Here is a 25257-nt window from a genome sequence, read left to right on the forward strand (position 1 = left end):
TTGTCAGTTATACTGTAAATACGTATTTTATGCACAGACTATCACATTAGAACTACACTGCATCTCACCCTTGATACTCAACTGTGGTTTACAGGAGCCACGTGCTCCATCACTTCTTCCAACCTGTGGCCTGCAGTTTCCAGGCCAGGATCTACACACACTCACACACAGACGTCCACACACACACACACAAACACACACACACAACTCCCTCTCTATTCCAACTCATAAAGCAGAGTAAAGCAGACAAATACAGCCGTTCTGTTGGAGACGAGTGTCCGTGTTACGACTAGCAGTGGTTGGCTGGCTCCATCCAAACTCATCCCATTAATACAAGTGCAGTAGAGGAGCGCCACGGCAATCAATGGCTGGCAGTGCTAATGCTATGGGACCAGGGAATGAATACCCAATTACAGCCACTCATCCTCCCGCTGTAAGGGCCAGCGAGAGCCGCAGAGAGAGCCAGTGTAATCACTGCTAAACAACCAGGGCACTCAGGGGCCAACCCGACAACTACATACCAAAGAGCGCTATAACTCTACCTACATGTACATATTACCTCAATTACCCTCGACTAACCGGTGCCCCCGCACATTGACTCTGTGCCGGTAGCCCCTGTATATAGCCTCGCTATTGTTTTTTACTGCTGCTCTTTAATTATTTATTATTTTTATTTATTTTTGTTTTAGGTATTTTTCTTAACTGCACTGTTGGTAAAGGGCTTGTAACTAAGCATTTAACTGTAAGGTCTACACCTGTTGTATTTGGCGCATGTGACAAGTACAATTTGATTTGATTTATACAGGCTAGCTAGAGTCTTTGGGATTGGGTTAGCGAAGCAAGCTAGCTAGCTAACGGGCCGCGTCTTGATAGTGCAGAGTGGTGTCGTTTTCTAGTAACCTTTTTTACTTTCGTAGAATTGGCATAAAAGAACTGGAAAGATGGAAACGGAGTATGAGTACATTTCCTCCATATTGCTTTCACCTGACTGTGTTTTCAAATTGTCGCAGATGAGTGAGAGGAGAAGGCCACTGTAGACTATTGTGATAAACCCTAACACGGAAGTGGAGAATTGTATGGAGGATTGTATTAGGGAAAGGCATACACGCAACCGAACACGCAGGTATGCATCTGCACACACAGACATACACACACACACACCAATATATGTGCACACTCACTGCATTAAACACTCACACAGACACTCCAAGCTGCTCCTTCAGCCTCACACACAAAACATACACCCAAATCGCACACATACCAGCCTCCTTCCTAGATAGGCAGGACAAAGAGCAATCTATAAAAGTAGCGTTTAGACTAGGGCTGGGCGATATGTCCTAAAAATCATATCTTATTTTTTTCAAACTTATGGGCGTTTCACGATACACATATTCTTCAAAGTAGCCACCCTTTGGCTTGATGACAGCTTTGCACACTCTTGGCATTCTCTCAACCAGCTTCATGAGGTAGTCACCTGGAATGCATTTCAATTAACAGGTGTGCCTTGTTAAAAGTGAATTTGTAGAATAACTTTCCATCTTAATGCGTTTGAGCCAATCAGTTGTGTTCCACAAATTAACTTTGAACAAGGCACACCTGTTAATTGAAATGCATTCCAGGTGACTACCTCATGAAGCTGTTTGAGAGAATGCCAAGAGTGTGCAAACCTGTCATCAAGGCAAAGGGTGGCTATCTAGAATCTAAAATATTATTGTATTTGTTTAACACTTTTTTGGTTACTTCACTATTATTCTACAATGTATAACATAGTACAAATAAAGAAAAACCCTTGAATGAGTAGGTGTGTCCAAACTTTTGACTGGTACTGTATGTCTCAATTTTTTTTTTTATTCTCTAATAAGCATTGTTGTACAATTAAAGGTAAAATATACTGCATTTCAAACAGTCAGCAATAATCTAATGAATTCAGAGCTTGTGGAGTTATACGCAGGCTAAATATTAGCCTTCCACAACCACAAGACCCACTAATTATTGTATTATTTTATCAAAATAGTTTAACCTGCTTTTTTTGTTGCAATAATCACTCATCTGGCTTTCATGTCTATCTATGAACATGCCCTTTTTTGTTACAAATGTAACTAGAACCATGCATAATGCACATTTACTAATAATGACAATCTCTCAAGCCCACGTGCTAGTGATTATATTTCAAGGTTATATTTCTATATTTCAAGGTTAGCCAACTTGGATCTATTTATATTTCAAGGTTAGCCAACTTGGATCTATTTGCTAGCTAACACGTGTCATAACTCTCCTGTGAAGATGTGAAGGATCAGGTTACAGTGGGTCCGCTCTACAGCACCCTCTGTCTCCCGCAAAAATGGAGGGGGCCGCTTTATGATGGTCATAAAATACTCTGCTTCTGGGCTCTAGTATTTGAGATTGGAATTTGACTGTGGAACACAGAGAGACGCTTGGACATCAAAATATTGAATAAATGAACAGTATTTATGTATTCCAAGCAGTTGGAGTGGTCCGTGAACACTTAAGGAACAGTCATATCGAATTTGTTTCATTTGGTGACCTCATGAAGGACAGGAGACACACATTACTGTTCCTTTGTTTGTATACACTTCTCAATTATGGGGTTTGCATCTGAATGTTATTTAAAATAAATTATTAAGCATAAGAATACTTTTGGAAAGATAACAATGTGATCTTAGTCTTCTTGTCACGCCCTGACCATAGAGAGCCTTTTTATTCTCTATTTTGATTAGGTCGGGGTGTTCCTATCTAGGTGTTTTATTTCTATGGTGGCCTGGTATGGTTCCCAATCAGAGGCAGCTGTTTATCGTTGTCTCTGATTGGGGATCATATTTAGGCAGCCATTTCCCCACTGTGTTTTGTGGGATCTTGTTTTGAGTTAGTGCCTGTTGCACCGCTTATGTTACGGTTCGTTGTTTGTTTCCTTTTTGTTTTGTAAGTTTTACAAGAAAAATAAAGATTTGGAACCCAGTGCACGCTGTGCCTTGGTCCGTCTCTCCACACAGCCGTGACACTTGTAAATTATAATTGTAACAAAATGTGAAAAAGGTAAGGTTGTTTGAATACTTTCCGAAGGCACTGTATGTGTGCATGCAAGTACTATAGGGTGTACTACAGAGGAAAGAATCACATCAGACTAGGCTAGGAGACTATGTTAAGAAACAGTGACAAACAACTGACCTTAGATCAGCAGGGTCTAGTACAGAGGGCAAGCTGTGCTTATTCCAAGAGGCCTCTCGGATCATGAGAAAGATCATGGAAGTCTGATTTATTTATAGATCAGGGTAAACCAAAGCAGCTATTGGTCTGGTATCCAGCCACAGTAGGGATTAGGGATCAACCATGTGTGGAGTCCCCTGACATGGTATCACAGAGCCAATGACTCACGCAGGTGCTTTGGGGGGTGGACGAGCCAATCAGGGGTGTAAGTGGGTTGGGCGCGTGGTTGGAAAAGCGAGCGCGTGGTTGGAAAAAGGGTAGGGGGCTGAGAGTCGTCCTTTGCATGTATACATGTTATATTTGTCTTCTTTCTCTCTCACTCTCTCGGTCTCTCCCTCTCTCTCCCACCTCTCAATCCTCCTCTCTCAAGCCATCTCCCTTCTCTACGCCCCTCTAACTTTTCTTATCCTCCCTCTGCTGCCCACCCCTGCCTCTCTCCATCTCATGTACGGTATGTAAACACAGCAATCTGTCTCTCTCTTACAGAGATTACGCACACAGTGGATAAATCCACAGTCAAACACGCAAGGCTCAGTCCTACGGCTCTCTGTCATTGTAGCATATCACTGTACCATATCACATAGCACTGTACTTATGCCACTTATTTGACAGATAGCGCTACACTCCACCAAACGTCACTCAACCACACACTGAATCCAACCTAACCACACACTCAACGCCAGCACATCTGCCAGTCAGCTAACAGACTGTTTAGAGTCTTTACAATTTGCAATGGGTTGACTGGACATACTAAAACACACAGGGCTAGCAAAAAAAACACAGGTAAAAGGACAAAAATACATAAGGCTTTTAAAACATCGGACGATACGGTTACATCATAATGCCAAGGGATGAGCAGTGTTGCACTCTTCTTTCAGACAGAGCCTCAATATCATCTTTCACCCCTTCTTCGCCTACATCTATTCATCCCTTCACTCTGTCTTTTTTTCTCTCTATTTTGTTTCTTTCCATATGGTTGTTTCACACACTGTTCTGCTCCTCTATCTCCCTCTCCCTTTCTTTCTCTCCCAGTATCCGCTCTCTACGCTTTCTTCCTCTCCATGTGGTGCAGGGCAGACACAGTGAAGTGGAACATCGGGGCAGACAGACAGACAGACAGACAGACAGACAGACAGACAGACAGACAGACAGACAGACAGACAGACAGACAGACAGACAGACAGACACACACACACACACACACACACACACACACACACACACACACACACACACACAGGAGCATTCCTTAAAACACAAGACACCAAGACTAAATCCACCACACACTTCCCAGTCCATGCGGTCACAATTCCAAGATTATGTGACACACATATTGCCAAATATATTAAGAAGTTACACTAACACAAATAGATACCAAGGAGCAATGAACTACATATGGTGAGACACACACAGAGACAGAAAGACACACAGAGACACACACAAACTCTCTATTTCACGCAGACACACTAACACACACCCCCGCACAGAGAGACACATAGCGGGCAGTAGTAGGTATCTGCTCCAGTGAGTGTGAGGCGCTCAAGGCTGCAGAGCGGAGCATGGGATAAAAGACATCCCTACCATGAGTCTACTCAGCCTGTCCACCCACACACACACAAAATGCAATGGACACACACCAACACTATACTCCGCTATAACAACACACTCTCACACACACAACCCCAAACGGCATACTTTTGAAAACACAGGCACACAAACACAGAGACACACAGGCGTGGGCACACACTGTACAGCGCAGAGCTCCTCTCACCCATCAGTCGTGCTTTCCGGATGGTGTGTTGCTAACGCGATCGCTAGAGCAGCCTCACTGAACCGGAGCTCAACTCTCCACCGCTGACACAACACACTCAGTAAAACCCAGCCTCAGTCCACAGCAGATACCGGAACAGTGCTCTCAGTCTCCACCTCTCTGTTTTCTCACACTCACTGTGTTCGGTTCGCTCTCCGGCTGTGTCCCCTCCCCTCCCCTCTCTCTCTCGGGGCTGGTGACATCAGAGGGCAGTCTCAGACATGCTGAGTGTTTGTGCGCTCGTCTCCCTCTCTCATTCCTGGAATAGGTTGATTTTCACAGAAAGGACGGACCTACTAGGGGGGGGGGGGGGATCTCTCGCCCTCCCTCCTTCCTTCTGCTCTCTTCTTTTCACCTCTTACTTATACTTACTCCTTTCATACTACTCCAAATCTATCTCTTTCACCCTCTTTTCATCCCTCACTCCATGCCCTTGCTCTGTCCTTCTGTTTAAGTCTAGCTCTTTTCCTACCCCATTAGCCAGTCTTCTTGTCCTCCCTCATTTCCGTCTCTCTCGCTCCTCGGATCCCTCCATCCCAATGCTCTCCTTTTCATCTGTTGCCCATTTCTCCATCATCACTCTCCTAGTCATCCATTTCTATATCCTTCTTTTTTTGCTCTCTCATCCTCTTCTCTCTCTCTCCGTCCCTCCCTCTTTCACCATCCCTCTCTTATTAAGTCCACATGGGTTGGGTGTGATTCCAGACTGCTATGTGGCCACTGTCCAGACAGTCTGCAGTAGACTCTGGTCTACAGGGAAAGTGCTCTACAGAAGATTTACAGATTAGCAAGTCACTGTGGCGAGTGGCTCTGCGAGACGCCGCAATTAGATTGCCTTATTTCCCTCTCTCCGTCTCTCTCCATCTATCTATAAATCCCCTCTCCAGCTATCCCTTGCCTCTCCCCCTCAGTCTCTATATATTCCTTTTGTCTTCCTACATGTCTCCCTTACTCCATGTCTCTAGCCCTGTCTACCGCAAGTTCTCACTTTCTCTCTCATCTAGCCCCCTAACTGTACGTACTGTACCATCACCCCCTCTCGCTTCATCCCTTCCTCTCTCCGGCAACTCTCTCCATCCCTCTATAGCAGTCATGAGTTAATTCGCTGGACTAGCTGATGGAGAGATCGGAGAGAAGAGAGAGACTTGCCAAACCCTTAACTGGGATGCCTCTTGTTTGGTTTTCCGTTCATGCACGTCTCTTCACAGTCAAAAGCCAGTTGTTGCTAATGCCATTGCCACCTCTGGTTGGATGTTGCTATGCTTACCAGTCTCCTCTCCTCAGTCGTCCCTGTCCACGTAATCTTATTTGTTATGATTTAAAAGGCTAAACTGATCCTAGATCAGCACTCCTGCTCTGAGATGCTTTATGAATATGGGCCCAGGAAACACAAACCTATAGTTGGACAACATTCTTCCCCTGTCTAAACGGGTAGAAGTTCCGAGGTCCTAACTTTCAGATAGAAAAGTGCTGTGAAGAACCAACATGAGTGTCTGTCACGTAGACTAGGGAATCATGCCAGCTCTATTCCTTAAATTGCTTTCTGCAACATTCTAGTTTGCTGAATACTCTGACCACCCACCATCAACGTCTTGACGCCCTGTTTTTCCCTGCCTCTACACACACACGGCTGTGATTAGGTCACCTTATCTCTGACCTCTAGCGTCCCTGACGTCAAACTCTTACCACAGCTTCACAGCCATATGCCACTGATAACACCTAATTGCTCCCACTGACACTGGACCAAAACGCAGGGGGAAAACCCTCCTCACACACACAAACACACATCTGTGTTTTCTACCGTACTTCCCACCGAAATTCCACATCATCCCATAACGAGACAGGTCAGGATGCAAAGTTCCTGGAAGTTTGTCTGCTTTTCCCTAAACACACATCCACGCACACACCACCCCCGCAGGTGCTCACACAAACTCATGTTTTTATTTCCCCCTCTGGAGTAAAGCCACCTCGGCTAGACGGAAACAGTGTCAATTTCCCTAGACACGGAAGGTATGGAGATGATTAGGCGCATTCACGAGCCAGCGCCCTTCCAAATTCCATGACATTATTGTGGAGGAAGTCTAGAGCGACAGTGAGGTCTGTTTGTGAACTTTCCTCTCCTTCACTGGGGTGTTTAGGGTTTGTTCTACGTCTGCTGGCATGTGGGAGCCATCTAAACACTTACCAGAACAGTGTGCCATGTGTGTATATTCTGTGTGGTGTGTGTGTGTGTACCTGCATCCATATGTGTATGTGTTTGTGGTAAATAATGCATCCGGCTTAATGATGCAGTGTGTGTGTGTGTGTGTGTGTGTGTCATGCAGACAAGGCTGATGAATAAGTAATGTGTCAGGCGTCCGCTCCACAACAAGAGGCCGTGCTGCATTCCCAGAGGAAAATGACAACTCCAACAAAGAGAGACTTTCAACCACCTCCCTCTCTCCCTCCACTACAGAGGGATGGAGATTTGAAATGTTCTCCTCCTCTCCACCTAGGGAATCAGGCCTGACTCTGAATAAATGTGTAATACAGCATCATTTATGATTGATTTATATTATTTATAATACCTTTCTCTCGCTCTATGCCACTTCCCCTCTCTACATTAACCAAGTCACACTAGCCCTTTCAACAGGAGCCCAAGACAGATATACAATAATTGAATTATGGCGCTACACGCCACGTTGAGCTGGCCGCTGCCGGTAGTGAGGTATGGCCACCTCTTTGGTTAATGCTGCAACATTAATAATACATAGACGTTAATACAACGTCAATAATAGATTGAGCAAACTTTAAATGAAACTGTTTGAGTAATTAGAGTGACTTCAGAAAGTATTCAGACCCTTTGACTTTTTCCACATTTTGTTACGTTACAGCCTTATTCTAAAATGGATTACATTCTTTTGTACCCCCTCATCAATTTACACACAATACCCCATAATGACAAAGCAAAAACAGGTTTTTAAAAATGTTTGTTAATTTACACAAAAAAAATGAAATATCCCATTTACATAAGTATTCAGACCTTTCACTCAATATTTTGTTGAAGCACCTTTGGCAGCGATTACAGCATTGAGTCTTCTTGGGTATGACGCTAGAAGCTTGGCACACCTGTATGTGGGGAGTTTCTCCCCTTCTTCCCTGCAAATCCTCTCAAGCTCTGTCAGGTTGGATGGGGAGCGTTGCTGCACACCTATTTTCAAGTCTCTCCAGGTTTTCATCAAGGATCTGTACTTTGCTGCGTTCACCTTTCCCTCCATCCTGACTAGTCTCACAGTCGCTGCCACTGAAAAACATCCCCACAGCATGATGCTGCCACCACCATGCTTCACCGTAGAGATGGTGCCAGGTTTTCCTCCAGACATGACACTTGTGTCTTTTGTAAACCCCAAGCGGGTTGTCATGTGCCTTTTACTGAGGAGCGGCTTCCGTCTGGACACTCTACCATAAAGGCCTGATTGGTGAAATGCTGTAGAGATGATTGTCCTTCTGGAAGGTTCTCCCATCTCCACAGAGGAACTCTAGAGCTCTTTCAGAGTGACCATTGGGTTCTTGGTCACCTCCCTAACCAAGGCCCTTACCTGGTTAGGGAGGTTGCTCAGTTTGGCCAGGAGACCAGCTCTAGGAAGAGTCTTGATGGTTTTAAACTTTTTCCGTTTAAGAAAAGTGGAAGCCACTGTGTTCTTGGGGACCTTCAATGCTGCAGACATTTTTGGTACACTTCCCCAGATCTGTGCCTCAACACAATCATGTCTCTGAGCTCTACGGACAATTCCTTCGACCTCCTGGCTTTTGCTCTGACATGCACGGTCAACTGTGGGACCTTATATAGACAGGTGTGTGCCTTTCCAAATCATGTCCAATCAATTGAATTTACCACAGGTGGACTACAATCAAGTTGTAGAAACATCTCAAGGATGATCAATAGAAACAGAATGCACCTGAGCTCAGTTTCGAGTCTCATAGCAAAGGGTCTGAAAACTTATGTAAATAAGGTATTTCTGTTTAGGTTATTGGTAAATGTGCAAAAAAAATCTAAAAACCTGTTTTTACTTTGTCATTATGGGGTATTGTGTGTAGATTGCTGAGGATTTTATTTTATTTTATTTAATACATTTTAGAATAAGGCTGTAACGTAACAAAATGTGGAAGAAGTCAAGGGGTCTGAATACTTTCCCGAAGGCTCTGTAGGTGTAAATAATTCACAAACAGATTATTGTCTGGACTATTTCCTCTGCTGGAAGGATGAAATAGTATGAATTAATTTATCAAAACCAAGATTATAATGAAAATATGTCACTCATTTTTTGTATATGTCGGTAACCGGGTTTATAACCGCAATAAGGATTCTCTCCGAAGGCACTGTAGGTGTAGATAGCTGTGTCTCTCAGAGAGACTGTCGGGCACTGACATAGGTGTTGGGTTCTATCTGTATGTGTGTGTATGTGCGCGCGTATTCGCTTGTGAATGTGTGAATATGCATGCATGCGTACGTGCTTGCCAGAGAGACACGGTTGGAAACTTGATGTCTTCCCTCCGCTTCTGTTTCTGGGAGCCAGCCAGAGGCCCTTTGTTTCAGAGGAGGAGCAATTATAATATTCCTGAAAACAGTTGATGCGGTCTTTGTTTGCTTGTTTGTTTCACCCCGTCACCTAATTGCAGCCATGAATGGTCGTTTCTGCTCATGTCAGGCCGCACCGAGACAAAGGACGTTCATGCACACACACAAACACAAACACAGACACGAACAAGCAGGCACAGACACACAAGCAAACACACAAACAAACACGTGGGCATGGACACACACCCACCTCAACACACAAACACCTTCACACACACAGATTCCAGGAATTACAACCAGAAATGCTTTCACACACATATTCTAAATAAAGATCAAATACGCACAACTAAGGCTGCCTGTTTGCCTCTGCTCTGCTAACAAACACCGTTTTTTACACCAGTAACGAACCAAACAAACACACCAACAACCAATCAACTTGCCTTTGTTCTGGAAAACAAGGCCTGGAAACTTTAATGGTTGTAAAAACCCCTCTCGCTTGTAAAAACCCATGTCCATTCGGAGCTTTTGGGTGCATTGACGATCTCAACTCATTCATTTGTAGTGTCTTTCTCCTTCCCTGTTACAATTTATATTCCCCTCTCCCTCAATGGTAAGTCCCTGCTAGGTTACTCAAGAGTGGTTGCAGAGTGAGAGGGCAATTAGCCGTTAGCTATACTAGCTACCTAACCCAGTCCAGCCCATGTTAAGTCATGTGAGCCACGACCCTGTGCACTATAGCTAGCATCGCTAGCACTATCTAGGGAGTACCTGAGTAGAGGCATATAATAATGGCATATGTAGTCTATTTAAGCAATAATGCCCGAGAGGGTGCGGTATATGGCCAATGTACCACGGCAAAGGGCTGTTGTTATACGCAAAGCGGAGTGCCTGGATACAGCCGTGGTATATTGGCCATATACCACAAAGCCCTGAGGTGCCTTATTGCTGTTATGAACTGGTTACCAACATACATAAAAAATGAATGACATATTTTCATAAAAATCTTGGTTTTGATAAATTAATTCATACTATTTCATCCTTCCAGCAGAGGAAATAGTCCAGACAATAATCTGTTTGTGAATTATTTTTCCATCATGGTTATGAAATCAAAGAATAGCTGCTAGCCATCGACAGACACCAAAATCACATCCAAATCTGCAGCTGAAATGACATAAAACAACTAGCTGCATTTTTGTTTTAGCTGTTTTCTTTGAACATTTCTTTGGATTTATCCACAATATCCATAGTTGTGGTCTCGTCAGAACATCGTTCACTCTCTATGGTACTATCTATTGCATCTTAGCCTATGCCACTCTGCCATTGCTCATCCATATATTTATATTTTCTTAGTCCATTCCTTTACTTAGATTTGTGTGTATTAGGTGTGTGTTGAGGAATTGTTAGATATTACTTGTTAGATATTGCTGTACTGTCAGAACTAGAAACACAAGCACTTCGCTACACTCGCAATAACATCTGCTAACCATGTGTATGTGACCAATAACATTTGATTTGATTTGATTTGGTACAGGGAGATCGATCGCATTAGCAAATTTCATTGTTGCCAAGGTCGGAGAAACAGACAGCAAGGTTTGTACAGATCCCCGTTGTTGTATACCAAATGCTAGGCTAGAAGCAAGGAGAAATGTGTTTAATAAAATACTTATTGTTTTTCTCTTGTCATTTGCAGTGGTATATCAAGAACAGCGTCGCGATACTAACTGTAAACAAATATTTTTCCCCCGTAAAACTCGTAGTATATCATCTCACGGCTGGAACACTGTTTTACGCAATCAGCATCCAGGATCCAAACTACCCAGTTTATATTATATATTAGAGTCTCAATATATCAGGGAGGTAGGGGAGAAGTGAGTAAGTATGCCTTGTCTGAGCCAGAACGGGCCATACTTGTCACGCCCTGACCTTAGAGAGCCTTTTTATTCTCTATTTTGGTTAGGTCAGGGTGTGACTAGGGTGGGTACTCTAGTTTTTGTATTTCTATGTTGGCCTGGTATGGTTCCCAATCAGAGGCAGCTGTCTATCGTTGTCTCTGATTGGGGATCATATTTAGGCAGCCTTTTTTCCACCTGTTGTGTGTGGGATCTTGTTTTTGTATTGTAGCCTTTTGCACTACAAAGCTGCACGTTCGTTTTGTTGCTGGTTCACATTAATAAACATGATGAACGCCTTCCACGCTGCACCTTGGTCCAATCCTTCCAACAACGACCATTACAATACTGTAGGGCATGAGCCCATCTCCTGTTTTTGTAGCTTGAGGCAGCTTGATGTACAAGAAGTAGCCTGACACTCCCTGGACAGCACGCTAGTCTATCCCAGGGCCTTAATCCCAATCTCCTTAATGCTGAGTGCCAAGTAGAGAGGCATCGGGTCCCATATTTAGAGTATTTGATATGATTAGAGTGGGGATCGAACCCCCAACATTCTAATCTCAGGGTGGACGCTAACCAACAGGCCACTGAGGAAGCGGGTCAGAATGCTAGCGCTAATGCTAAACATTACCTCAGAGTTTTTGGTTGGCTTCATCACAGTGGAGGCTCTTTCCCGGATCAGCAGACCGAGCTTTGATAACAGTGGTCTACTGTCCAGGAGCTGTGTATGTAAGTGAGTGAGTAAGTGAATTTGTGCGTTTGCGTGTGCGAGCGAGTGTGCGTATCCACAGGGCCTATAGAATACCTCAGCGGTTCCCAAACTAGGGGTTGCGACTCCATATAGGGTCGCCTGATATGAAAATGGGATTGAAAACCCTTGCGAAAATTATAATATCGTCTGTATCTCAAAATCATTGTAATATGGTTAACGTTAAAAATCGAAAAGATAAAAGTAATCCAGAGAGTGCCCTTAGATCATGGGAAAAGGCCACACTTGGATCATTCCCACGGTGAATGGCTAGGCCCACTAGGCTATGAAACCACATACATTTGCAGAGACTTTGACATTAACGGCCGCAATTGGTGAAAACAATGTGTGGGGAGGCAGAGGCAAAGAAGCATCAACACCTTTATCAGATAACACTTCAACAAATAAGTTATGCTATTGCTGGCAATCAAGAGGAAACTCTGACTTAACAGCTCAAAAACTCCCTAGCTTATGCTTTCCAAATGGACGTTCGCTGTGAGGGCCGAGAAGACGCATTGACGATTGTTCGATATACAGTGCAGTCAAAAGTTTGGACACACCTACTCATTCAAGGGATTTTCTCTATTTTTTACAATTTTCTACATTGTAGAATTTTTTGGGTTGTTGTTTTGGTTTTACCTTTATTTAACTAGGCAAGTCAGTTAAGAACAAATTCTTATTTTCAATGACGGCCTAGGAACAGTGGGTTAACTGCCTTGTTCAGAACGACAGATTTTTACCTTGTCAGCTCAGGGATTTGATGTTGCAACCTTTCGGTTGCTAGGCCAACGCTCTAACCACTGGTCTACCTGCCGCCCCAAAGTTTGCCTTGATGACAGCTTTGCACACTCTTGGCATTCTCTCAACCAGCTTCACCTGGAATGCTTTTCCAACAGTCATGAAGGAGTTCCCACATATGCTGAGCACTTGTTGGTTGCTTTTCCTTCACTCTGCGGTCCAATTCATCCCAAACGATCTCAATTGTGTTGAGGTCGGGTGATTGTGTAGGCCAAGTCATCTTATGCAGCACTCCATCACTCTTCTTCTTGGTCAAATAACCCTTACACAGCCTGGAGGTGTGTTGAGACATTGTCCTGTTGAAAAACAAATGATAGTCCCACTAAGAACTAACCAGATTGGATGGCGTATCGTGGTAGCCATGTTGGTTAAGTGTGTCCTGAATTCTAAATAAATCACTGACAGTCTCACCCGCAAAGGACACCAACACCATCACACCTCCGTCTCCATACTTCACAATGGGAACTACACGTGGAGATCATCCATTCACCTACTATGCGTCTCACAAAGACACAGCGGTCGGAACCAAAAATCTCCAATATGGACTCATCAGACCAAAGGACAGATTTCCACCGGTCTAATGTCCATTGCTCGTGTTTCTTGGCACAAGTAAGTTACTTCTTCTTATTGGTGTCCTTTAGTAGTGGTTTCTTTGCTCAATTCGAACATGACAGTTGATGTTGAGATCTGTCTGTTACTTGAACTCTGTGAAGTATTTATTTGGGCTGCAATTTCTTAGGCTGGTAACTCTAATGAACTTATCCTCTGCAACAGAGGTAACTCTGGGTCTTCCTTTCCTGTGGCAGTCCTCATGAGAGCCAGTTTCATCATAGCGCTTGATGGTTTTTGCGACTGCACTTGAAGAAACTTTCAAAGTTCTTGACATTTTCCATATTGACTGACCTTCATGTCTTAAAGTAATGATGGACTGTCATTTCTTTGTTTATTTGAGCTGTTCTTGCCATAATATGGACTTGGTATTTTACCAAATAGGGCTATCTTCTGTATACCACCCCTACCTTGTCACAACAAAACTGATTGGCCCAAACGCATTAAGAAGGAAATATATTCCACAAATTAACTTTTAACAAGGCACACCTTTTAATTAAAATGCATTCCAGATGACTACCTCATGAAGCTGGTTGAGAGAATACCAAGAGTGTGCAAAGCTGTCATCAAGGCAAAGGGTGGCTACTTTGAAGAATCTCAAATATAAAATATATTTGTTTACTACATGATTCCATATGTGTTATTTCATAGTTTTGATGTATTCACTATTATTCTACAATGTAGAAAACAGTAAAAAATTAAGAAAAACCCTGGAATTTGTAGGTGTCCAAACTTTTGACTAGTACTGTGCATTAAAAAACATTATTATTTGTTTTATTTATTTCACCTTTATTTAACCAGGTAGGCTAGTTGAGAACAAGTTCTCATTTACAACTGCGAACTGCCAAGATAAAGCAAAGCAGTTCGACACATACAACAACACAGAGTTACACATGGAATAAACAAACATACAGTCAATAATACAGTAGGGAAAAAAGTATATGTACATTGTGTGCAAATGAGGTAAGATACGAGAGGTAAGGCAATAAAATAGGCCATAGTGGCGAGGTAATTACGATATAGTAATTAAACACTGGAGTGATAGATGTGCAGAAGATAAAAATGCAAGTAGAGATACTGGGGTGCAAAGGAGCAAAATAAATAAATAAATACAGTATGGGGATGAGGTAGTTGGATGGGCTATTTACAGATGGGATATGTACAGGTACAATGATCTGTGAGCTACTCTGACAGCTGGTGCTTGAAGTTAGTGAGGGAGATAAGATTCTCCAGCTTCAGCGATATTTGCAGTTCTTTCCAGTCATTGGCAGCAGAGAACTGGAAGGGAAGGCGGCCAAATGAGGAATTGGCTTTGGGGGTGACCAGTGAAATATACCTGCTGGAGCGCGTGATGCGGGTGGGTGCTGCTATGGTGACCAGTGAACTGAGATAAGGCGGGGCTTTACCTAGCAAAGACTTGTAGATGACCTGGAGCCAGTGGGTGTGGCGACAAGTATGAATCGAGGGCCAGCAAACGAGAGCGTACAGGTCGCAGTGGTGGGTAGTATATGGGGCTTTGGTGACAAAACGGATGGCACTGTGATAGACTGCAACCAATTTGTTGAGTAGAGTATTGGAGGTTATTTTGTAAATGACATCGGTAGGATAGTCAGTTTTACGAGGGTACGTTTGGCAGCATGAGTGAAGGATGCTTTGTTGCGAAACAGGAAGCCGATTCTAGATTTCATTTTGGATTGGAGATGCTTAATGTGAGTCTGGAAGGAGAGCTTACAGTCTAACCAGACACCTAGGTATTTGTAGTTGTCCACATATTCTAGGTCAGAACCGTCTAGAGTAGTGATGCTGGACAGGCGGGCAGGTGCGGGCAGCGATCGGTTGAAGAGCATGCATTTAGTTTTACTTGCATTTAAGAGCAGTTGGAGGCCACGGAAGGAGAGTTGTATGGCATTGAAGCTCGTCTGGAGGTTAGTTAGCACAGTGTCCAAAGAAGGGCCAGAAGTATACAGAATGGTGTCGTCTGCCTAGAGGTGGATCAGAGAATCACCAGCAGCAAGTGCGACATCATTGATGCATACAGAGAAGAGAGTCGGCCCGAGAATTGAACCCTGTGGCACCACCATAGAGACTGCCAGAGGTCCGGACATTAGGCCCTCCGATTTTACACACGGAACTCTATCAGAGAAGTAGTTGGTGAACCAGGCGAGGCAGTCATTTGAGAAACCAAGGCTGTTGAGTCTGCCGATAAGAATGTGGTGATTGACAGAGTCGAAAGCCTTGGCCAGGTCGATGAATACCGCCGCACAGTATTGTCGCTTATCGATGGCAGTTATGTTATCGTTTAGGACCTTGAGTGTGGCTGAGGTGCACCCATAACCAGCTCGGAAGCCAAATTGCATCGTGGAGAAGGTACGGTGGGATTCGAAATGGTCGGTAATCTGTTTGTTAACTTGACTTTCGAAGACCTTAGAAAGACAGGGTAGGATAGATATAGGTCTGTAGCAGTTTGGGTCTAGAGTGTCTCCCCCTTTGAAGAGGGGGATGACCGCGGCAGATTTCCAATCTTTGGGGATCTCAGACGATATGAAAGAGAGGTTGAGCAGGCTAGTAATAGGGGTTGCAACAATTTCGGCAGATCATTTTAGAAAGAGAGGGTCCAGATTGTCTAGCCCGGCTGATTTGTAGATGTCCAGATTTTGCAGTTCTTTCAGAACATCAGCTATCTGGATTTGGGTGAAGGAGAAATGGGGGAGGCTTGGGCGAGTTGCTGTGGGGAGGTGCAGGGCAGTTGACCGGGGTAGGGGTAGCCAGGTGGAAAGCATGGCCAGCCGTAGAGAAATGCTTATTGAAATTCTCAATTATCATGGATTTTTCGGTGGTGACAGTGTTTTCTGGCCTCAGTGCAGTGGGCAGCTGGGAGGAGGTGCTCTTATTCTCCATGGACTTTACAATGTCCCATAACTTTTATGAGTTTGTTCTACAGGATGCAAATTTCTATTTGAAAAAGCTATCCTTAGCTTTCCTAACTGCATATGTATATTGGTTCCTAACTTCCCCGCATTTCGTGGGGGCTATTCGATGCTAATGCAGTACGCCACAGGATGTTTTTGTGCTGGTCAAGGCCAGTTAGGTCTGGAGTGAACCAAGGACTATATCTGTTCCTGGTTCTACATTTTTTGAACATCCTCTACTGACGGAATGAGGTCAATATTCTTCCAGGATACCCAGGCCAGGTCGATTAGAAAGGCCTGCTCGCTGAAGTGTTTTAGGGAGCGTTTGACAGTGATGAGGGGTGGTTGTTTGACCGTAGACCCATTACGGATGCAAGCAATGATCGCTGAGATCCTGGTTGAAGACAGCAGAGGTGTATTGGAGGGCAGGTTGGTTAGGATGATATCTATGAGGATGCCCGTGTTTACGGATTACGGGTTGTACCTGGTAGGTTCATTGATAATTTGTGTGAGATTGAGGGCATCAAGCTTAGATTGTAGGATGGCCGGGGTGTTAAGCATGTCCCTGTGTAGGTCACTTAACAGCACGAGCTCTGAAGATAGATGGGGGGCAATCAATTCACATATAGTGTCCAGGGCACAGCTGGGGGCAGGTGGTCTATAGCAAGTGGCAACGTTGAGAGACTTATTTCTGGAAAGGTGTATTTTTAAAAGTAGAAGCTCAAATGTTTGGGCACAGACCTGGACAGTAAGACAGAACTCTGCAGGCTATCTCTGCAGTAGATTGCAACTCCGCCCCCTTTGGCAGTTCTATCTTGTTGGAAAATGGTATAGTTAGGGATGGAAATGTCAGGGTTTTTGGTGGTCTTCCTAAACCAGGATTGCCTAAGCCATAAGCATTGGGGGAGGTGTTGCTGTATAGATGTTATATCCTTGTATTGCTACTGCTGTGTCATCAAATGAATTATCTAAGTGAGTCTCAGAAATGGGTAATATATCATTGTTATCTGACATTAACACTTTATTGATTTCATGAACCTTATTGCTAAGGCTACATATATTAATATGGGCTATTTTCAGCCCTTCCTGGGTAGCTTATCAGAGATGTACATGATATGTTAAAGTGCAAACAAAGCAAGAAAAAAAATACATTCAGCAGTCCATTAACCTCACTAGGGTAGGGGGCAGCATTCGGAATTTTGGATGAAAAGCGTGCCCAAAGTAAACTGTCTGCTACTCAGGCCCAGAAGCTAGGATATGCATATAATTGGTAGATTTGGATTGAAATTTGAATACACTCTAAAGTTTCCAAAATATCTGTGAGTATAACAGAACTGATATGGCAGACGAAAACCTGAGGAAAATCCATCCATGAAGTGCTTTTATTTTGAAATGGTGTTTTTCCATTGAAAGCCTATCCACCATACAAAGACTTATGACACAGTTCATGATCCCTATGGCTTCTTCTACATGTGGCCAGTCTTTAGGCATTGTTTCAGGCTTTTGCTCGAAAAAATTAGGGAGAAACACTACATTCAATGAGTGGACAGTGGACATTTCCAGACATGAGTCCAGCGCGTGACCGGGAGTTTTTCTTTTCTATTAACGAAGATTTTGTCCGGTTGAAATATGATCGATTATTTATGACCAAAACAACCTCAGGGTTGATTATAAATATCGTTTGACATGTTTCTACGAACTTTTATGGTACTTTTTTGATTTTTCGTCAGTCTGCGACCGCGCTTTGTTCCAATGGGTTACTGATAACAACACACCAACAAAACGGAGGTTTTTGAATATAAAGAGGGACTTTATCGAACAAAACAAACATTTATTGTGTAACATGGAGTCTTGGGAGTGCAATCATATGAAGATCATCAAAGGTAAGTGATACATTTTAACGCTATTTCTGACTTGTGTTACTCCTCTTCTTGGCTGCTAACTGTTTGTAATGATTTGTCTGCTGGGCGATGTTCTCAGATAATCGCATGGTTTGCTTTCGTTGTAAAGCCTTTTTGAAATCTTGACACAGTGTTTGGATTAACAAGAAGTTTATCTTTAAGCTGGTGTTTGACATTTGTATATTTTATGTATGTTCATTATGAGAATTTCTGTTTTGAGTTTCACGCTCTGCATTTTCACCGGATGTTGTTTGAGACAGTGTTTTACTGAACAAAATGCGCTAACAAAACGGAGGTTTTTGGATATAAAGAGGGACTTGATCAAACAAAATGAACATTTATTGGGTAACTGGGAGTGTTGTGAGTGTAACCATATGAAGATCATCAGAGGTAAGTGATACATTTTATCGCTATTTCTGACTTTTGTTACTCGTCTACTTGGCTGGTTACTGTTTGTAATGATTTGTCTGCTGGGCGCTGTTCTCAGATAATCGCATGGTATGCTTTCACCGTAAAGTCTTTTTGAAATCTGACACCGTGGTTGGATTAACAAGAAGTTAATCTTTAAAAAGATGTATAACACTTGTAAGTTTCAAGAATTTTTATAATGAGTATTTCTGTTTCTGAATGTTTCTGTTTCTGGTGTGGGACGGTAACGTTTATATTGGCGCTTTATGGTCAGTAATGTTCTGCCTCAAAAACATCCGGCGATTTTTCAGAGAGCCACATCAATTTACAGAAATACTCATAATAAACTTTGATAAAAAGATACAAGTATTATGCACAGAATTATAGAAATAATTCTCCTTAATGCAACCGCTGTGTCAGATTTCAAAAAAGCTTTACGGAAAAAGCAAACCATGCAATAATCTGAGTACGGCGCTCAGACACAAAAACAAGCCATGCAGATACCCGCCATGTTGTGGAGTCAGTAAAAGTCAGAAATAGCGTTATAAATATTCACTTACCTTTGATGATCTTCATCAGAATGCACTCCCAAGAATCCCAGTTCCACAATAAATGTTTGTTTTGTTCGATAAAGTCCATAATTTATGTCCAAATACCTCCTTTTGTTAGCACGTTTGGTAAACAAATCCAAACTCACAAGGTGCGGGCAAGTCCAGGCGAAAGTTCAGACGAAAAGTTGAAAAAGTTATATTACAGTTTGTAGAAACATGTCAAACGATGTATAGAATCAATCTTTAGGATGTTTTTAACATAAATCTTCAATAATGTTCCAACCGGAGAATTCCTTTGTCTTTAGAATTGCAATGGAACGCAGGTTGCTCTCACGTGTGCGCACGTGATCAGCTCATGGCACTCTGGCAGGCCTCTGGTTGATTCAGCTCTCATTCGCCCCCACTTCACAGTAGAAGCCTCAAACAAGGTTCTAAAGACTGTTGACATCTAGTGGAAGCCTTAGGAAGTGCAATATGACCCCATAGACACTGTATATTCGATAGGCAATGAGTTGAAAAACTACAAACCTCAGATTCCCCACTTCCTGGTTGGATTTTTCTCAGGTTTTTGCCTGCCATATGAGTTCTGTTATACTCACAGACATCATTCAAACAGTTTTAGAAACTTCAGAGTATTTTCTATCCAATGCCACTAATAATATGCATATATTAGCTTCTGGGCCTGAGTAGCAGGAAGTTTACTCTGGGCACACTTTTCATCCGAAAGTGAAAATGCTGCCCCCTATCCCAAACAGGTTTTAACTAGCTGACTCCACCAGTATTTGGACAAAACACTTGAACCTATTTTCTTGTTGTAGAACTATTTTTGTTCATTTAAAAGATCCTTCACCTGTGATAGAGAGACACCACTGTCCTCAACAGTGCTTCCGCAGGCTTTCGTCTTTGTTATGGTAGCAACGCAGGTTACGCTGTTACTCCTCACAGTTTCAGACAGGGCAGGTTGCAGGGAAGATTGGAAACAACAAACAGCAGGGATATAGACAGCCACATACCCGGGACTATCCGTGGTCCCAGCCACAATGGCTAACCTCGTCGCGGGCTGCGTTCAGGCCCTCAAGAAAACTTTGCTAGCTTGATAGGCAGCTAGCTAGCTAGCAGCTAGGTTAGCTGCTACACCAAGCAGTTCCTCAGACCCGGCCTTGATTGGTAGGATCACTGGACAGAGAGTAGCAGTCCCAGCAACTGATGCCAACTGCATAGCAGGATCCAAACTCAAAAGGTAGCTAGGTATTAACTGAACTTTTTTAATAAACTTTCCAAAACAACAAACTTTCCAACAAACTTTCCAAAGCAACTAACCGAGCTCTCCCTCGTTCTGTGAGTGATGACTGCTCACTTCCAATGCTGGGAAGAGCACTTTGGGAACTACTTCCCAATCCATTTGACTGTGATCCTGGCTCAGTTTACATGCCGATAAGTGAAATCATACAGCTGATCCAGCTGTCATGTGACCGAATGCAGCAGACAGAGGGGAATAACCTGCCGTCTCCCTCTGAGCATTAATGCCACATTCGAAACAACTGGGAACTCGGAACTGGGAACTTGGAAATTCACTGAGTTCAAGACAACTTGAAAAATCGCTTTGAACGGTCATCCAACTCGGAATTCCAACTCAGGAACTCAGACCTCTTTCCAGAGCTCCGACTTTCCGACCTGAAGATCACTAACGTCATGCTTTGACCTTGTATTTTTCAGAGTTCCCAGTTGTCTTGAAAGCACCATAAAACTCATGGTACACTTCGCCAGTTCATATCTGTGTGAAGCTGCATTCAGTGCTCTCGTCGGCATTAAAACCAAATATCGACAGCAAAGATGCGCACTGTATACCACGCCCCCTGACTTTGAGAAGTTTTGACATCAAGCACACCCATCTCATTAGCGGTGGTGAGATTAGAGACATTATGTCAGAGTAATTTGCAATTGACTGTCATAGCCCCACGTTAAAAGTATGTGATAGTGAGTTGAGAAGACAATCAGAAATACTGTTAGAATGTGTTTCAATTGACTGCCATAGCCCCAAGTAAAAAAGTAAACATTAGCTGTTCATTTTTCTCATGGCTGGGGTCGCGAGAGTTTTGAGATACCAAATGGAGTCCTGGGCCAAGAGAGTTTGGGAACCCCTGAAATACTTTATTGTGGTAATTTAGAATAGACGCAGGAAACCATATACTGAAAATGCACTGACTTTTAACAGGCTTAAAAAATAGAGTTCAGGGGAAGACTCGAGAGGGTTAGAGGTGTGAGGTGTCTTATACTCCATTTCCACTTATAGCTACAGATCCCAACTATACTTCATCCAAGCTGGTACACATATCAACATGTATATGGCGATGCAGGTGGTGAATCAAGGGTTAATTAAGGGCAATGTGCTCCTTAAGTGTAACTAGTAAACAACTGTACAATAAGAGCAGACGTTCCTCTCTGAGGTCACACACTCCAAACGTGGTCTCTACGGTTACTGCTGCCAGACTGCCAGACAGACGGGGTGCCTAAATCAGACTATGCCCTATAAAAAATGTATAACATACTAACATGGTCAAATTTAGCCCCCACCACACATACAACCTTCAGAAGCACACACACACACAATCTCTCTCTCTCTCACACACACACACACACACACACACACACACACACACACACACACACACAGAGAGAGAATGAATCCTAGAAAATATAAGCCCAACCTGATATTGTTTTCAGGATAATGCCGCTGAGCCAGGCAAAGTAGGTTCAGATAAAGTAGGTTAGAGCATTGCCCGCTCTGCCGGAAGACAAAAAACAAGTATGTGCCTCAGCTCCTTGCCCTGCCCTTCAACAGATTTAATTTCAGTCTAGTCTGTTAGTGTATGTGTGTGTGTGTATGTTTAAAGGGGGCAGACTGGGTTAAATGGAGGGCATACCCTACGGCATGTCTGCAGTTATATCATACTGTTTAACTCCATTTTGCATGATATCTTTGTCAGTATGTGCTATTCTATCTCTCTGGTAAGCGTGAAACCTGGATTAAACAAGTAGAACAACTAATATGGGAGATTGTTAATGGGACAACGGATGGCTACAACCATCAAACTAGTAGTGGTAGTTTAAAGGATCATAAATAAATAAAAAAAACTGGTGCACATTGTTATAAATCGTTCTAATAATCATGATCGCGATATGGATTTTTTTGTCCATATCGCCCAGCTCTGTTCCAGTGCCTAATGACATGCGTTCTAATGGGCAGGGCGTGGGCCTGACGAGAGTCTCTTCCTCTCCTCTCTCACGGACCAGACACAATGGACTGGAAAGATGTGAGGCTCTGATACAAGGGCCCAAAAATCATGCAATCGTTCGATCAGTTTATTGGTAGGGTGATTTTATTGACAGGAAATATGAAACGAGTGATAAACACGATTTACAACATTATGACGGAGATGTGAGGGATAAAGGTTTCTAAAGAAGTGAAAGAAGAGGAAGAGAGAGATGGAGGAGAGCTCTTCCTTTTAACATGCACAGTCTACTTCAGACTACATGTAGTACTCTGCTATTTACGGCAAGGTAAAGGTACAGTTGAAGTCGGAAGTTTACGTACACTTAGGTTGGAGTCATTAAAACTTGTTTTTCAACCACTCCACTATAGTTTTGGCAAGTCGGTTAGGACATCTACTTTGTGCATGACACAAGTTATTTTTTACAACAATTGTTTACAGACAGATTATTTCACTTATAATTCACTGTAACACAATTCCAGTGGGTCAGAAATTTACATACACTAAGTTGACTGTGCCTTTAAACAGCTTGGAAAATTCCAGAAAATGATGTCATGGCTTTAGAGCTTCTGATAGGCTAATTGACATAATTTGAGTCAACTGGAGGTGTACCTGTGGATGTATTTAAAGGCCTACCTTCAAACTCGGTGCCTCTTTGCTTGACATCATGGGAAAATCAAAAGAAATCAGCCAAGACCTCAGAAAAAAAATTATAGTCTGGTTCATCCTTGGGAGCAGTTTCCAAACACCTGAAGGCACCACGTTCACCTGTACAAACAATAGTACGCAAGTAGAAACACCATGGGACCACGCAGCCGTCATACCGCTAAGGAAGGAGATGTGTTCTGTCTCCTAGAGATGAATGTACTTTAGTGCGAAAAGTGCAAATCAATCCCAGAACAACAGCAAAGGAACTTGTGAAGATGCTGGAGGAAACAGGTACAAAAATATCTATATCCACAGTAAAACGAGTCCTATATCGACATAACATGAAAGGCCGCTCTGCAAGGAAGAAGCCACTGCTCCAAAACCGCCATAAAAAAGCCAGACTACGGTTTGCAACTGCACATGGGGACAAAGATCATACTTTTTGGAGAAATGTCCTCTGGAATGATGAAACAAAAATAGAACTGTTTGGCCATAATGACCATCATTATGTTTGGAGGAAAAAGGGGATGCTTGCAAGCCGAAGAACACAATCCCAACCGTGAAGCACGGGTGTGGCAGCATCATGTTTTGGGGGTGCTTTGCTGCAGGAGGGTCTGGTGCATTTCACAAAATAGATGGCATCATGAGGCAGGAAAATTATGTGGATATATTGAAGCAACATCTCAAGACATCAGTCAGGAAGTTAAAGAATGGTCGCAAATGGGTCTTCCAAATGGACAATGACCCCAAGCATACTTCCAAAGTTGTGGCAAAATGCCTCAAGGACAACAAAGTCAAGGTATTGGAGTGGCCATCACAAAGCCCTGACCTCAATCCTATAGAAAAGGTGTGGGCAGAACAGAAAAATTGTGTGCGAGCAAGGAGGCCTACATACTTGACTCAGTTACATCAGACCTGTCAGGAGGAATGGGCCAAAATTCACCCAACTATTGTGGGAAGCTTGTGGAAGGCTACCCGAAATGTTTGACCCAAGTTAAACAATTTAAAGGCAATGCTACCAAATACTAATTGAGTGTATGTAAACTTCTGACCCACTGGGAATGTGATGAAAGAAATAAAAGCTGAAATAAATCATTCTCTATACTATTAGTAATTTCACATTCTTAAAATAAAGTGGTGATCGTAACTGACCAAAGACAGTGAATTTTTACTAGGATTAAATGTCAGGATTTGTGAAAAACTGAGTTTTTAAATGTATTTGGCTAAGGTGTATGTAAACTTCCGACTTCAACTGTACCTCTCAAAAACCACCAGTGCCCAGCCGTTCATCAAGAGGCTAAGAAGACAAGTCCTTTAGCAATGATCGATGTGTCAGTCAATGTGTGCGTGCGCATACTTGCCCATGTGAGCTCCCACTGCCCCCGTTACGGTTCTCCAAAACCGAGGCAGCTGGCTCCCGGGTCTCACCCGCTTGGCCAGGCACCACGAGCGGGCACTGATGCCAACACGGGGGACAGAGCAGGAGCCGTCAGGGCCATCTGAGAGTCAGGCACCAGGGTTCTGGGGGGGCGGCAGCAAACACATGTACAGCAGGTGGGAGGCCTTTCATTGTGAAATTTAACTGCGCCAAATCACTCTGTGGACTCTGCTTCCCTGGTGGTTTAATCACTCTGCTAAAATTAACGAAAGGTTGGTTACTCTGTGCGTTCCAAGATCTAGAACTTTTGTCATCTGTTTGTTTTATAAGATATGCTTATAGGTGGTGCATACCAAAATGCACAGTCAGACACATATAGAAAATGTCACAGTAACAGAATGATGCTGAGACTCAGAATTGTCTCATTTAAAATGTATGTCAAACAAAAACCAATGATTTGCAACGTTAAACAAACCATACAACTCTACGCACAAGGACTACATTTACTGTAAGAACAGTGCAGATGGAAAGATTGGCAAGTGACGGCTTGTGC

At 43.1% G+C, this 25257-nt stretch overlaps 1 protein-coding gene across 1 annotated transcript in view; it reads right to left on the reverse strand.

The window, feature by feature from the left end:
• Positions 1-25257, reverse strand: part of LOC120057743 (histone deacetylase 4-like) — a 143734-nt gene that overhangs the window by 118274 nt on the left and 203 nt on the right. The window contains exon 2 of the mRNA XM_039006222.1: positions 24684-24782. Coding sequence (XP_038862150.1) covers positions 24684-24782 — 99 coding nt within the window. The remainder of the gene's footprint in view (positions 1-24683; positions 24783-25257) is intronic.

The sequence above is a fragment of the Salvelinus namaycush genome, chromosome 13 (genome assembly GCF_016432855.1).
Source record: "Salvelinus namaycush isolate Seneca chromosome 13, SaNama_1.0, whole genome shotgun sequence".
Lineage (NCBI taxonomy): Eukaryota > Metazoa > Chordata > Actinopteri > Salmoniformes > Salmonidae > Salvelinus > Salvelinus namaycush.